We start from the raw sequence: 17,006 nt of genomic DNA on the forward strand, positions 1-17,006 counted from the left end.
GCCCAGCATAATTTTGCTTGTTCCCACTGGGGCTTGACGTCTCCAACCCCACATGGTCCCACAACAGAGGTGTGGGGAGGAGGCCTGGGTGCTGGCCAGCAAGGACTTGACTTGGTCTAGCCATATGAGACCCAGCCTTGAACCTACAAATTCAAGGTGTTTAGAAAGGCCTTCCAAGGTAAGCAGCTCTTAATTACCACCTGACAATTCACAGGAACACAACCCCACACAATCAGGAGTGTGAGGTGTCCTCAGAAACCACGCAGCAAGGAAAAGTCTTCCATGTGCAACACCAGTGAGGAAGCCTTCATTCCAAATGCCCTCCTTGTTTGGCACCGAAAGTTTTAAGCACAGAAAGGTGTCTGACTGCAATGAGTCTAAGAGATCCAAAGCTCCCACCTCTTTCCCGAAGTCCTCATTGTAGAAAGACCTCAGAGTGGGAAAGCCTTCTTCTGCAGCTCCTGTGACACCGGTGACCAGAAGGTGACATGCTGGTAGGGATTTATGAGTGCAGTCAATGTGGCATTCTTCCAGCAGAAGAGATACACTTGGTAGTTCACACCAGAGAAGGTCTTTGACCATGGGAACTTGGGAACCCCTCAGCATACCTGTGTCCTTGCTCTGGAGAAATGTGTTCACACCTGGGTGGAACCTTAGAAGAACAGCCTTTGCAAGAAAGCCTTCAGTCATAATTCAACTCTAGGCACCAGAGTCGCAGTGGGGAGGGACTACGAGAGCCATTTGCATGCAAGCCTGCAGGGGCTATGTTGCATTCTCTGTCCTCCCTGGGCAGAGCTCTTTGACACCCAGAGCCCACAACAGAAGCCTCCTCTCCATCCTGGCTCTGCTGGGATGTACATCCGCCACCCACATTGTCAAAGAAGGTGGCCCCTGTGTCTCCCCTGCCTGTTACTAGGTTAGGCACGGAACTCACAGGGTGGCCAAGGGGACCTGAGAGGCACTGTTGGCAGTTTTTGAGCAATGCTCCCTCGCTTCATGGATTTTTTTTAAGTGGAGTTCATGCCCAGCCACAATGTGTGTATTATACACACATTGCATTTGTATGCATGTATGTATATCTCATTATATTTAAGAATTCTGCTCCATAAATATATACACTCTAACTTCATCCCAGTAGTAAATTTACAAGAGTGTATTATGCCTCAATACCTGTGAGTGACACACAAGTCATTATTTTTCTTCAGGATTTGCATTAATAAAAATCTGTTCATGGTCCTCGGCCCTGTTTGATGGAGAGTGATTGCTTGGGCTGCTCACTGCTACCTCGGTACTTTGCAATCACCCTGCAAATCGGAGAGAGAAGACGCGCCTAATAGCTGTAGCTCCAACACCGTACCTGTTGCCACTGACAGACTTTGTTCCTTAGAGGAGATACCAACCACCAGCTGGCTGTGACAGTTTGTGAACTAACATTGACATTTGTGTTGGTACCGTAACGGTACTTACAGCTCAGGAGATATATAAAATCAGATTATGATAGACCCAGGAATTTTTGAGGCAAAAAGTAAAACAATACACAAATTACCAACTTGATTGGGATATAAAATTATTTAGAAAATCACTTCAGGACTCAGAGTCTCTTTCAAGAAATACCTCTTATATGCGAAACATCAAGATATGCCCCAGGTTTGCAAAGAGAAAAGGGATTGCAGAGAACAGAAGATGGTAATTCAGTTGTATAGCTGTTCATCCATACTAGATTTTCTAGTAGCCCGCTGTGTCAGAAAAGGAAAGGTAGAGATGAAGAAAGAAAGCCATTTTGAATGATGTGGGAATATAAATACAAAATATCACAGGATCGGCACAATGCTTAACCTTATATCTTTGTTATTTTCTTTTTCTAGGCTCTGAAGTGGCTCTTCTTCATATTCCATGAATATCACTTTTTAAGAAGTTTAAATTGACATATTTCAACATAGTCACCTAAAGTGGTTAAGCCTCTGGGAAAATGACACTGGAAAGCAATGAAAAAGGTAGAATTTTGGGTGACTATTATAAAAGCTTTGAATCAGAGAACACTTTTGCTGGATACTATCATATGGAAGAAAAGTCAGCATTCTTGTCTCTATTCTCATTTCCTACTAAACCCTGAAGATGTCATAATGAAAAAAAAAAAAAAAAAAGAAATGGACTTGACTGGGTACTTACGGCTGTAGTCCCAGGACAGCTTGCAGTTTGACATTCACCAGTCATCCGGTTTGGGATTAAGACATCGTCCCAGCAAGATGGACCCTTTGAGAAAAACAAACATGTACTTGGTGCATGAACTGTAACACAAAGGTACTCCCTAGTATGTTTTCTAAAATCCATTTCTACTATAAAATGATAATGAATAGTAATATGTCGTCCAATGATTTTTGAAATGTAATCCACAGAACCTGGCAGTTCTCAAGATCCTTTTGGGGGATCTGGTGGATCAAAACTATTTTCTTAAATACACTAAGATGATGTTTAGCCTATTGATCCAAACATGTGGTACATTCACACGTAATCGTCTCCCCACTGTGGTTAATTCAATGGTTTGAAAACTTAACCACTTTTCTTAAGTTCACTGCAATGTCAAATGATGACTTTTACATGAAAACATCTACGCAATTACATTCAAAAGGATTCTTCAGGGGTAGTCGTGGACCACGTGGCGGCATACCGGGAAGGGCCACCTGTCACAGCCGGCAGGCTGAGCGGACACATTTCCCCCACTCTCTCCTGAGGCACCACGAAAACTACATTTAAAAACTAGCTTGGTGTAAACCCATAATACCAAGGAGAACAGAAGACAGAGTATTGATTGAGAAGAAATTTCCATGCGTTTCTGGAAATCTGCAACAGGCTGCAGCAGAGGAGGGGCCTCTGTGCCCTGTGGGACCACAGCAAGTCTGAAGGCTCAAGAAGAAGGCATGGGCCACAACAGAGTGACGCCTGGAGCAGCCAACAGTGGGAAAGTGAGAATTTTCATAAATGGAAGATCCTAAAATCTTCTAGAGAGAAAGGTCAGATCCCCTAACTAGAAACAAAAATCGAAATGGAAATTTTAAGTAGCACAAATACCTTTAAAGATCAGAGGAAAGAGTTTTCAACCTAAAATTCTCTACCTAACTGAATTGTCAAGTAAGTGGGAGAATGGTGAGGAGTGATTTGGGGACACGCAGATTTGCCGAATTTACACGTGTGCTAGAAGGTCTAAGAGTTCAGGGGAATGTCAGACAGCTTGAGGGAAGGCAGGGAGAGGCCCAGCCTTGGCCTCATCCAATGTACGGCTCTGGGCAAGAGCCTCGGGACAGATGGGTGGTGTCTCTGTAGACACGGCAGAGAAGGAGGAGGACAGAAGGGTGGTGTCACCAGCTATGGTGATGACAGCGCTTCCAGCAGGTGTGTTATAGGGCCTGTACCCGGCCAGGCAGAGAAAGGTTAAGGCCAAGGGATGGCCGCCATGGTGATTTTACTCCCAAAGACATTGCGACCCGCCAGAGGTTTATGTGAGCAGTGAAACTGGTCACCACCAGTCAGCACCAGGACCACCTTGCCCCACGAGCCAGACCAAGTGGCCTCCTGGCCATGATGCCGCACAAACCAGTGCAAACTCGGAAAGCACGCGAGGATCTCAGCCATCCCTGCATCTCCAGGAGCGCTCGCTTCCCCTCCCCCTGCACCAGCACACGTATGCACACACAGGTGCACCAAGCACACACATGCACATGCACACACATCAGACGCTCTAACACATGGGTACCACACACCCGCACCCACTCACGTGTACACACACACACAACCACACCACAGACCACGCACAGGCACACCATACACACACAGACCCACGCACTTACACGTGCACCCACATAATTTAGAGAAAAACAGGGGAGAGCAGAGGGAATCTGGGACGTTGAGCATCTACGTTAAAGATACTAAGCCAAACTTCAACAGAGGCCGTTTGAGCCAAACCTCAAAAGGAGCTATGATCTGGATTCATAGGTCATTACACCAAAAGCCACTGCTTCAACCGCAAGGTTGTAAGCGACTGCAGAAAAGCCGGAGGCTTGCTGTCCTTAGGGAGGCTGCTTCCACGGTGGCCCTGGGATGCCACTTGGGAATTTGCACTTGGGGAGTGTTCCCATTCGCTTAGTTACACAGAGGGTTTGCAGCATGAAAACTGTCTGTAGGAACAACCTGGTTTTTGCTGAACCCCTTATCCCCTGGGAGTCTGGAATTGTGCTAGGGAGGGGTATACAGTGACCAGCCTCCAGTAAAGCCTGGGTGCTGGGTAAACGAGCACGTCCTGTGCGGCTCTGCTGGGAAAGGGCTCTTGGAAACTTGCCTGTGGTTTCCTCCAGACTTCACACCACATGTCTTTTCCATCTGCTACTTTGCATCCTGTTGGCAGGATGAACCTTACTCGTGTGTAGGACGATACACCGAGTCCTGTAAGCCCTTCCAGCAATTCACGAACCTAGACAGGCAAAGCCATCTTAGGGACCCACGACACAATGACATCGATTAATCAAGAACATATACCTCCATGGAAGGGTCAGGGTTCATGATGAAGATCACATCCGTTATGGGGAATAAGCAATTTCATTTCCCCTGCACCTCTAAGTGTAATGCATGCATTTAAAATCCATTGTAGTCATGGTGATGTAAACATTCCCTTGACTTTCAACCTTACAATTATACTACTGAAATTGGGCAGATGATTGAAATCATGGTTATGTAACCAAACATACATGCCATGCAGCTTGGGCAATGTAAAAGTAAAGGCATAAAGGTTACGAATTGGATGGCAAAGGTGGGGCTGAGAGAGAAGGCGAAGGAGGGGATTAATATCCTCACCCTACAAGATGTTGCTTTTTTATCATGAGGCCATCTGTATGCTTGATTTCTAAACATAGCCATATATTCATTTGATCAAAATGACACACGTATCAGAGCAAAAGAAGGATAAAGAACTGACACCAAGAACCGGATCACATTTATCAGCCTTGCTTTTCCAACTTCACATGAGAAATTCAGCGCAGACCAGCATGGCTGGAATACAGTCTCCCCCGTCGTATTTCAATCCTTGGCCGAGGACCCATCTTGGAGGTTATGTTTGTTTGTTAATCTGTTTCTCTCTAGGATACTCCATGGATACTGGGAATCAGGTTTTTCTCATTTTTTTCTAATGCTTATTTATTTATTTTGAGAGATAGAGTGCAAATGGGAGAAGGGCAGACAGAGAGGGAGAGAGAGAATTCTGATCGGACTCTGCACTGTCAGATGCAGGGCCCAATTCCACAAACTGTGAGATCATGACCTGATCTAAGATCAAGAGTCGGATGCTTAACCGACTGAGTCACTCAGGTGGTTTCTTTCAATTTTAGAGGACTAGGAAAACTTTAGAGAGTCAAATCTGTGGCCCGGCTCTGGAAACTTTACATAACTTATAATAAATATTAGGTTTACTAATTTTACCTTTGCTTTCATATTATTTTCCTCAATTGATTTTCCTTTGACCTCTTTCCTCATCTTATTAGGTTTTTCCTGTTTTTAGCCTCAACGTATTGTTGCAGACTTGTCAAATCCTTTTGAAGTGAGGCAGGGTATAATGAAATAATTGTGAAGGTCTCATGGCTTCCCCCTTTTAACTCTCCAACATTCCTGACCACTTCTAAGAAAAACAGTGTCTTGTGTCTCTTCCATCCGGGACAGTAGCCACCCATCCTTAGAACATGGCAGTCTCTGGCGGGACAGCCACGGGAAGCACTGATCACACGCTGTGGCTGGTGGAGACCGACAATGAACTGAGGCATACTTGAGGCTTGGAAAAGTCCCTGGTTGCAAAGGAAATCCATTTCATCGTGGATAACCATTAACTAAACATGGAGACATTGCTTCCTTGCTCTATCAATAGCCTTTCGAGGCTGGTTCAGGAAGCACTGACCTACTTAAAGCACATGCAATGGTAAGAGATAAAGCTAACATGGGCACAGTCTGGGGACAGAGGAGTAACATAGGGGTTAGGGCCCATTTGCATTCATTTCGCTGCCCAGAGTACGATTCCCTGCCACAAAGTCTAGGATGAAATTAAACTGTGCATCACACAGATATTTATTTTTCATGTCTTAATATTTCAAAGTCCAAGAAGCAATGAAAACATTTATGTAACAATTCCTATAATTATCACATAAGATACTACTTTATCTGATAAGTCCTCGTTTTGTACGAGGAGATTATTGAAAGCCCATTCACAATATTCTTCTTGATCTCAAACCATAACCAGATAACATAAGTAATAAAGCCAATAGAATTCCAATGACTATGGGCATTCAGCATAATGAAATCAATGTGTTAGCTGAGCCACACTCCTCACAGCATCGGTATTGAACGCTATTGCTGTACCCATCCCGAAAATAGAAACAAGTGTGCCAGTGAATTTATGCCATTACAAAGCAGATTCAATGTTGCCGCTTTCGAGTCTTAGGAAATATAAAATGTTAATTGGTTCATCCTTGCATACTGTGTTTTAACAGATGCATGGTTAAAGCATTTATTATTAATGGTTTTTATACAGGGGTAAAAAGGTCTCCAGGCTACAAGATTTAAAAGGGACTGCATATCACACGGCAGCCATGTCAGGGAGAGAATTCCCCCCAAAATGTATTTAATCTCTCCAATGTAAAGAATGGGAGAAAGATATCTGAAAAAAATGTCAGAACAGTGGTGAAATACATGTCTTAATAAAGGATCATTTGGCTGCTTTTTATAAAACTTCCTCCTTTTTTTAGCTCAATATTGATTACACAATCAAGACAATACATAAACTATCTGAGCATCTATAGCAAGGGGGAACAATCTGTGGTCTGCTGACTGACTCCGGCCTAGGGTTTGTTTTCACACAGCAAAAACAATAGTTTTAGATTTTTAAATGGTTAAAAAGCACAAAAAGAATAGTGTTTCATGGCACATGAAGAGTAAGTGATATTCAGGATTCCGTGTCTGCACGTGAACTTGATCGGAGCACGGCCATGGTCGCTCATGTGCCTGTTGTCTATGTACTGCAAGGGCAGAACTGAGTTGTTTCAACACAGAGGAAGTGGCTTGCAAAACCTAAAATCCCTACTATTCTGGTCCTTTGTGGAGAACGCTTGCCAATCGTTGACCTAGGGTAAATACAGTTTTCCAAGTTCATACTGAAAAGCACTTAAAAAAAAAAAAACAAAAAAAAAAAAACAAAAAAAACATCGCAACAGCATTTTGACCACCATAGAATCTCACTAGTTTGTAGCAGCAGCTGCATCCCGGGTCTCAAGCGAGAAATTACTTCAATTCAAACCTTGGAGCCACTGGCCTGTGGAATCCACGGGTGTTGTTATGATGCAGGGACTCACGTTGTTGGAATTGGTGAACGAGTGGAAAACTGCAACCAGAGATGACGTTTGGGGATTTTCCCTGATAATATCACCACCAACAGAAAATCATAAAGTGGAATAGTATTTAAACACATCTATATGGTGCATATAAATCAGAAATTCAGAAAAAAAAAGGACTCAATGGCATGAAAAGCAAGTGTTTAAATCTGTAAATTATGAGTCTGAAAATTTACTTTTAAAAATTGTAGGACTAATCTACAAGTCATTTTTGCTATGTCTTGCATGTCTAATCAAGTGGAAAATTGAAGTACTTCATTGGCTAATTCTTATCCAAATATCACTCTGACCCAGATCCAGATGAGCTGTTAAAGCAAAAGAGGTTGTTTTCCACCCCCCTGAATTATCTAAATAAATTCTATAGTCTGCTTTACATAGGTGGGCATATACACTGCTGTCTAAAAATGTTGCAAATCCGGGGGTGCTTGGGTGGCTCAGTTGGGTAAGCGTATGACTTTGGTTCAGGTCATGATCTCACGGTTTGTGGGTTCAAGCCCCACATCAGGCCCGCTGCTGTCAGCCTGTCAGTGCAGAGCCTGGGGCCTGCTTCAGATTCTGTGTCTTCCTCTCTCTCTGCCCCTTCCCTACTCGCGCTCTGTCTCTCTCTCTCTGTCTCTCAAAAATGAATAAATGTTAAAAAAAATTTTTTTTTAAATTGCAAATCCTGTTTTACCAAAATGTTACTACAAAGTCTTGGTGTTTCCAGTTTTTAAAAAGGATTATTTAATCTACTCCTGAAATCATTGTTCCACTATATGCTAACTAATTTGGATGTAAATTAAAAAAAAATAAAAAATAATATAAAATAAAGGATTATTTTAATAGTACTTTTACTTAAACTGTACTTTTACTGATTATTTCAAGTTATCAAATGTGTTGCATTTAGTATATCCTCTTGATTGGGGCCACACACATTTAAGTCATATAATTAAACTTAAGGGGTTAAAATAATTTTGAGAATTATACTTGTAATATAATACTAGGACAACAAAACTGTCCTTAAAACTGCTACACTCAGGGGCGCCTGGGTGGCTTAGTTGGTTAAATGTTCTACTTCAGCTCAGGTCATGCTCTCGCAGTTCATGGGTTTGAGCTATGCTGGCAGCTCAGAGCCTGGAGCCTGCTTCAGTCTCTCTCTCTCTCTCTCTCTCTCTCTCTCTCTCTCTCTGTGTGTGTGTGTGTGTGTGTGTGTGTGTGTGTGTGTGTGTCTCTCTGCCACACTCTCTCTCCCCAAAATAAATAAACATTAAAAAAAAAACCCTCCTACACTCAGAGTCTCCTTCCTTTCTTTTCCTCTGCACCTGCAACAAAAAATGATACAGGGAAGGAGGAGCTTCAGAGTTCACAGACCTGTTGAATTCTAATTCCACCAATTGTTATCTATGGGCCCCACCTTTCTAAACCTCTTCTGAAAAGCAAGGGGTCAAAGGCCTCCTTCATTGCGCTTTCATGAATACTAAATGAAATAGCAACTTTAATATTTGCCAGGCCCCGGGGTGCTGGGTGGCTCAGTTGATTAAGCGTCTAAGCAACTGACTTTTGGTTTCGGCTCAGGTCACAATCTCACGGGTTCGTGAGTTCGAGCCCCGCATCGGGCTCTGGGCTGACAGTGTGGAGCTTGCTTGGGATTCCCTGTCTCTGTCTCTTTCTGCCCCTCCCCTGCCTGCTCTCTATCTCTCTCTCTCAAAATAAATACACATTTGAAAAAGTTTTGCCCAGTCCTCGACACATGCTGACTTACTGAAAAATGACAACTGTTACAAGTAATATTTCTTATTTCTCAAAATAGAAGTCCCTGAGTAGGGTTATTTTTAATTTAGTAGACAGATAAGCAGTAATTGGTCAGTTCTAAGGCATCTGACTCAGTCCAGTGCGTTTTTCATTTTTTAATTTTTCTCAATTTCCCTGTTACTCAGCCATTCCCCAGGGATTATGTCACTTTCCAGAGCATGTGGCTTGTAACTCTTTTAAAGCATATATTTCTACTCATGTAGCAAACATGGTTCTCCATCTTCCTCCACTGGATTTAAGGATCCTATGCTTCTCAAAAGGCTAAGCACAGTGCTGTGACTAGAGCCGAGGCCCAATAACGCAGTCATTAAATAGTGAACAGGGAAAATAATAAAGAAAAAAATCCTTTGAACCAAAATATTATCTACTCAACAAATATTTATCGAACATATCTTTTTAAAAAAATTTTTTTTAACATTTATTTATTCTTGAGACAGAGAGAGACAGAGCATGAACAGGGGAGGGGCAGAGAGAGGGAGACACAGAATCGGAAACAGGCTCCAGGCTCTGAGCAGTCAGCACAGAGCCCGACGCGGGGCTCAAACTCACGGACCGCGAGATCGTGACCTGAGCTGAAGTCAGAGACTTAACCGACCCAGCCACCCAGGCGCCCCAGAACATATCTTAAAACCTGATAATATCGTCATGGAAAAGAAAGAAGGATCCTTTACCCTGTAGATTGTGTGAAGTTGCTACAAAAGCCAATGTTACAAATGAACTGAGCAACTTGTTTTTCAAACAGATTACATTTTTACAAACACCCATAGCAAATGTTGGTGATGTGCAAAACAACAGGAACACACGTACCCTCCTGGTACAAATATAAAATGGCACAGCCCCTTTGGAAACCTTCAGGCATTTTTGATAAAGTTAGACGTAACTGAAAATGATTTGCGTATTTCATTTTTACGTAATTACCCAACAAAGATGAAAACATGAGTCCACATAAAGAACTGTATACAAATGCTCGTAATAGTTTTATTCATAATAACCACCAACTGTAGACCACCGAAACATGTGTCAAAATAGGAATGGATAAACAAAATGTGGCATATTCATCCAATGGAATATTATTCAGCAATAAGTATCATGTTACTTATAAATGTAACATGGATGATTCTCAAAATGATAGAGTAAAGGAAGCAAAATATGCAACAGAATATGCTACATGTTCCACTTACGTAAAATGCAAACAAATCTACAGCAGTAAACAAATCAGTGGTAGCTTTGGGTGGGACAGAGCACGGAAAGCACTACATAAGAGCATGAGGAATCTTTGGAGGAGTTTTATGGACTGAATTGTATCCTCTCAAAATTTACATGTCAAAGTCCTAACTCCCCTACAGAATGTGGCTGTATTTGGAAATATGGATTTTAAAGAGGCAATAAGTTAAAATGAGTTCATTAGGGTGGGTCTTAGTCCAATATGACTGTTGGTTTTATAAAAAGAGGAGATTAGGACATGGACACTCACAGATAAAAGGCCATGTGAACACACAGAGAAGACAACCCATCCACAAACCAACTAGAGATGCCTCCGAGGAAACCAACCTCAACAACACCTTGATCTTGGACTTCCAGCCTCCAGAATTGTGAGTAAATAAATTTCTGCTGTTTAAATCACCCAGTCAGTGGTACTTTGTTATGGCAGCCCCAGCAAACTAACGTAAAGGTTAACGGAAATGCTTTCTATCTTAATTGTAGTGGTGGTTTTATGGGTTTACACATGTGTCAGAACTCCTCAGATTGTACCCTTTAAATAGAGGCAGTATATTTTACACAAATTATTTCTCAGTAAAGTGAAAAGAAAAGGGGAAAAATAACAGAGATGTGCCAAGGGAATTCAATGAGGGAAGGAGAAGAAGAATCTTTGTATCAAATGGTACTTGAACAACTGAGTATCAATATCTAAATCCTTTCCTCACTCCATACATCTTCTAGAAGAAAACAAACAAGGACATCTTTACAACCTTGGAACAGACAGAACTTTCTTATATGGACACAGAAGGCTCTAACCATAAATGAAGATGTTTATAAATTGAACTTCAAAGAACATTAAAAACTTCTGCTCATCAAAAGACACTATTAAACATGAATATACATGCCACAGACTGGAAAGAATATTTGCAATACATATATCTGTCAAATAATTCATTTCCAGAATAAAGAGCTTTTAAAAGTCAATGCTATGGAGACAAATAGCCTAGTTCAAAAATAAACAGAAGACTTGAACAGACTATTCACAAAATAAGACATGCAAATGGTCATATAAAAGATGACAAATACCATTAATAATAAGGAAAATACAAATTAAGACAAGATACAATTTCATTTGATTTAACTTTTTAGCCACTAAAAAGTGCCTAAAAAGGCTGAAACTACTGAATGTTGGTATAAAGATTAATCTATAGTGATAGAAATCAGGAGATGATTGTCTTTGGGATAAAGGAGTTATTGACTGGAAAGAGGCATGAGGGAAATTTCTGGAAATGTTCTATTTGATTGGGATGATCTGTCAAAACTCACAGAACTAAACCCTTAAAATCTGTGCATTTTATGGAATGTAACTTATTCCATGAGTTAAGACAATGAATCAACAAATATTTTTGAAGCCTTAATTCTCAGTAGCTCTGCAACCTTGGGGAGGTTCCTTAACCTCTCAGGGATCAGCTAGCCCAGGCCAAATTGGGTGATAATAGAATTTGCCTTATAAGAGTGTTGCAAGGATTGGATATAAAATGGTTAGGCTAGGAGCACCTGGGTGGCTCAGTCAGTTAAGTGTCCGACTCTTGATTTCATCTCAGATCTTGATCTCATGGTCGTGAGATAGAGCCTTGTGTGTGGCTCCATGCTGGGCTTGAGTCTGCTTAAGATTCTCTCTCTCTTTCTCTCTTTGCCCCTCCCCACCATCTAAATAAATAAATAAATAAATAAATAAATAAATAAATAAATAAATGTTAGGCTAGTGTCAGGCACATATTAGGTACTCAATTAATGTTAACCATTTCCAATTTACCATTCAGCAGCAGCCAGACTTGATAAAGGAACAAGGCAATTAGGAGTGACAGCCAATATGATTTGTTAATATTAAATTGTGTAATGAAATGATTTTTCCCTTAAAAAATACATCTTTAGTGATTTTCCCTTGTAGCCTTTGGAGATAATAGACCATAACTTTTCATAGGCTCTGTCCACTGTCAATCAAAACAAAAGACTAACCAGGTTTATGGCTTTGAACTGGTTATTTCCATTCACCATCAGGCTGCAGAATTCCTGAAGTCATGGACTGTTCCAACTTATATCTACATGCTTTGCTATGCATAGGAAAACATAGTGAATACTCAAAAATACCTTAAGTGAACCAGGCTTCAATTTTCTCATCTGTAAAGCTATGAAACTGAAAAATGTGTGTTTTCTAAAGCTGTTTTATGTTTTCTTTTTTAAATAGAATACATTCCTTAAATGAAATGGTTTGTAGAACACAAATGTATAAAACAAATAGTAGGCCCACTGTGGTTGAAGATGGATGGGTCCTCAAAATGCTTGCCAGCTGCCTCTTCCCTCTTTGTCCTGTGTGACGTCCTTAAAGTACCTCCCCACATAGGACAATTTAAGATCCCAAGAGTCTCTTACAATAAATCATGGGTATGCTCCAGGAAGAGTTTGCGGTAGGTAAAGAATCTGACAGAAGATGGTTGAATGAAATCCTTCAAAGACTATCACATTCTTTTCTTTGATGTGATACGTATTCATTATGACTAAGATATATGCTTATTAGAAGATATATATTACACTCTTAAAACTGTTTATTGAATCACTGATGCAGATGTTACCCCAGTGAGAACAAATATCTTTCTTCACGTTACAACACATGCTGTGAGTTGTCTCTCAGTATCTCCTCTCCTTTAGGAACATAGATTTCCTGATTTATATCTGAGAAGGTGGCACCTGGAAAAATGACTGTATTCCCAGCCTCCCTGGCAAGTGTGGCCCTGTGACTAACTATATCCCCCCTTGTTAGCCAAGGGGATATAGCAGAAATTTCCTGTGCAACTTCCAGTCGCCTTTTGTCCTCATCCATTCCTCTACTGTTCTGTTCGTAAGATGCACATTGTACCATGAACCACAAATTCAAAGCTATACACAGCAGAGTCACAATACAGAAAGAGTCTGGGTTCCTGACCCCGGAGAGTGTCATAACAGTCCTGAATTCCTTACCTGAACTTTTACATGAAAAAAAAATGTTTTTCATTTTATATCACTCTTATTTTGAATTTTCAGGAACACTGTCAAACCCAGTAGTTATTGTTACAACTACTAAATTAAATTTGTTGTAATAGCAAAGTCAATGGAGTACACAAAGCAGTAATAATTTTTGAGTGTTATCTAAAAAATCAAGAAGTTCTTTGTTTCTCATACATGGGGGTGCTGAGATATAGGGAGACAAAGAAGTCTAAACTCTCATTATATAATTCATCTAAACTCTCATTTTTAATTCATCAAGGAATGACCTTATTTATAAGTTTACAAGTTTTTAAAATATCAGAATTTGACCTCAAAAACCCAAATGTTTTAGAAAGCATTAATCATTTTGATGAAAATATTCATAAAATGTGTTATATATTCCATGCCTACTTTAGTAGATTACATTTAATATGTATGTGGTGACTTAGCTTTCTAAAAAAAGCTACCATATCATGAATATATGCTATTAGCCAGAGGCTCTGGTTGGTACCACACAGACTTCATCTGCAAGTTATATAAAACAAAGAAGGGTAGGCATTCCTTTACCCATTTTTAGATGGAAAAACTAAGGCTTAGAGGTGCTAACAGGCATGTTCCAGGATACATGTTTGCTAAGTAGTAAAGTCACTTTATAAGAAAAGCATTCATTTCTTTCTTTACTTTTGGTCACAATTAAAAAAAATATACGTCAAATTAATAAGCATTTCTTATGGTACTGTTTTACTCTGAATACACAGTGATGTCTTTGCTAACTGCTTCAAAATGTTGTGGCCCTACTTGGAAGGTAAAAAGTATTTGTGTTTTTAGATAACTCATTTGCCTTCCTTCCTCCTCCCTCTTCCCGCCTACCTCCTTATCCCCACCCCCTCCTTGTCCTCCTCCTCCACCTCTTCCTCCTTCATAGATGCACCATCAGAAGACTCATCTTTAAATTTTTTTTTAATGTTTATTTCTTCTTGACAGAGAGAGAGAGAGACAGAGCATGAGTGGGAGAGGGGCAGAGAAAGAGGGAGACACAGAATCTGCAACAGGCTCCAGGCTCTGAGCTGTCAGCACAGAGCCTGACGTGGGGCTCGAACTCACGGACAGTGAGATCGTAACCTGAGCCGAAGTCGGACGCTCAACCGACTAAGCCACCCAGGCGCCCCCCAAGACTCATCTTTAATGAGCGGTATGTTTAACATTTACTTCTACCATCTTGGTGGGGAGGAAATTTGTAACTAAATCTAATACTTATAAAAGCAAATACCAAAAGAAAGAACACACACACACACACACACACACACACACACACACAAGGCAAACACAAAGTTAAGATTCTGCCATGAAAAAGTGTGTGGACTTTTCACAAGGCTGTCTGCAAGGTGTTGGCACGGCTGGTCTCTCATCTGGAGGCTTGACTGGAGAAGCATTAGTTGTCACGCTCTCGTGGGATGTTTTCAGAATTAATTTCCTTGTGGCTGTAATTGTAAGGCTGCCAGCTTTCATCTGTCTGCTGACTGGAGGCCTCCTATGGTTCTTGCCATGTGAGCTTCCTCAACCTGGCTGCTTACTCCGTCAAGCCAGCAGGACCATATTTGGTCTCGTCTCTGAAGACGTGGTCTACCATTATGTGGTTAAGGGGAATCTCGTGTAAATGGTCAAGGGAGCAGCAGACATACTGTTGTCACCTTTGCCGTTTGCTCTTGGTTGGAAGGCAATCACCAGAACCACTCGCATTCAAGAGGAAGGGATTTCACAAAAGCATGGATGCCACAAGCTAGATGATCACTGGGGGTCACCTTCAGGTCTGTCACTGCCACATTTATTTTGCAGATAAGAAAGACTTTTCACAAAGTTAAAGTTTGAGAAATGATAATTCAATATGTGACTCTAATAGCCAAGTTCTCAGGCTATTTCTTTTTTTTTAACATAAACACAATTTTCAATTGAAATATGTGAATATTTGAACACTTCCCTGCAGTCATTCTTTTAAACTTTTAAGTAGAGAATGTAATATTACAGCCGAGGGAGATATCACAAAATAAATACTGAATGTGACCAGAGAGTGATTTTCTATTTATTTTGCAAGTTAAATTGGAAGAGATTAGTACACAAAAAACAAACAAATATATTTGTGCTTGATTTAGTGTATCTACTCTTTTTTTTTAAGTTTTTATTTATTTTTGAGAGAGAGAGAGAAGGGGAGAGAGAGAGAGAGAGAGGGCACGCACAAGTCGGGGAGGGGCAGAAGGAGACACAGAATGGGAGGCAGGCTCCAGGCTCTGAACTGTCAGCTCAGAGCCCAATGCGGGGCTCAAACTACGAACCATAAGGTCATGACCTGAGCTGCAGTTGGGCACTTAACTGACTGAGCCTCTCAGACACACCTTAGAGCATAAACATCTTACACACCTTTAGCTCTGAACACCTAACTGCAAGTCCCAATTGCAAGCTGCTTCTGTCGAAAAAAAGACCACTAAAGACTACATGAAGGGACTCACTGCTCACTTATTAGCCCAGTTGTATCTACAAATGTTTTTAAAGCAAAAAGAGAATTATTAGGAGGTGAATTAGAACTTAAAGAAAATAAAAGACCTTAAGAAGATGACTGTTTAGTCCTTACAAATATTTTTGTTTCTGATTCGGATACTGTATGAATAATAATTAACTCTTTTTTGAAAGGATTTTATATGGGGCAGAAGGAAGCAGAAGAAGGAAAAAAGTGACTTAGTGAATTCCAGCCAATCAGCAGGGGAATAATGATCATTATAAAAGTAATGGCAAAACCATCTTCTTGCCTCAGTACGAAACTGGGTGGTTTACAAAATTTTCCCACATCAAAGCAACCTTGATTCTCAGTGAAATTCTGTTAATTCTATGCTTTATGGAGATCTGAGACCTAATGTGCTTATTTGTTCACAGGTTGGGGGTAATCACAGGACTGTTCCTAAGAAAATCCTGCTCCTACATATAAGTACTCACCTGGCTTTCATGTTTAGCTACATGGGCATATCTTAAAGAGTATTGCATTTTCATGAAAGGGTGTCCATTTTTTACACTGATTTGTTTACCATAATAACATGGATCTCTTCCTATTTCATAAAATGGAATATCTGAAGTTCCTTGCTTTGTTGGAAAACAGCCAAAATTTTAATAAAAGTTTGGTCCAAGGTTGGGTAGGGCTTGGTGGGTCAGCTTTATTCTATTCCATGCATAGTCGGCTTAAATAGCCCAACTACAGGATGAACGGTTCACTTTCAACATGGCTTACTGGCTGCCAAGTTGGAGGCTGAATATGAGCCCAGTGCAGTAGGCTCACATCTGTGGTTCTCCTCAACCACGGCCTTTCCAGGGGATGCTTGTGCCTCATTAGAACATGGTAGATGTTTCCCAAGAGTGACAACTGTGAGAGAGTGGAAAGAGAAGCTTCCAGTTTTTTCAGACCTAGGCTGAACATGGCACAATGTCATTTCCACCATATTCTTTTGGTTAAGCAGTCACAGAGCTCAGATTCACTGAAGGTTGGTATTTGAAGGGGAAAGCTCGCATGGCGCCCTTTGTCAAATT

At 40.9% G+C, this 17,006-nt stretch overlaps 1 protein-coding gene across 3 annotated transcripts in view; it reads right to left on the reverse strand.

Moving 5' to 3' along the window:
* PRKN (parkin RBR E3 ubiquitin protein ligase) overlaps window positions 1–17,006 on the reverse strand; it is a 1,353,288-nt gene that overhangs the window by 685,786 nt on the left and 650,496 nt on the right. For all 3 annotated transcript variants that reach the window (XM_047860009.1, XM_047860008.1, XM_047860010.1), the window contains exon 5: window positions 2,170–2,253. In XM_047860009.1, the coding sequence (XP_047715965.1) occupies window positions 2,170–2,253 (84 nt within the window). The remainder of the gene's footprint in view (window positions 1–2,169; window positions 2,254–17,006) is intronic.

The sequence above is a fragment of the Prionailurus viverrinus genome, chromosome B2 (genome assembly GCF_022837055.1).
Source record: "Prionailurus viverrinus isolate Anna chromosome B2, UM_Priviv_1.0, whole genome shotgun sequence".
NCBI classification, from domain to species: domain Eukaryota; kingdom Metazoa; phylum Chordata; class Mammalia; order Carnivora; family Felidae; genus Prionailurus; species Prionailurus viverrinus.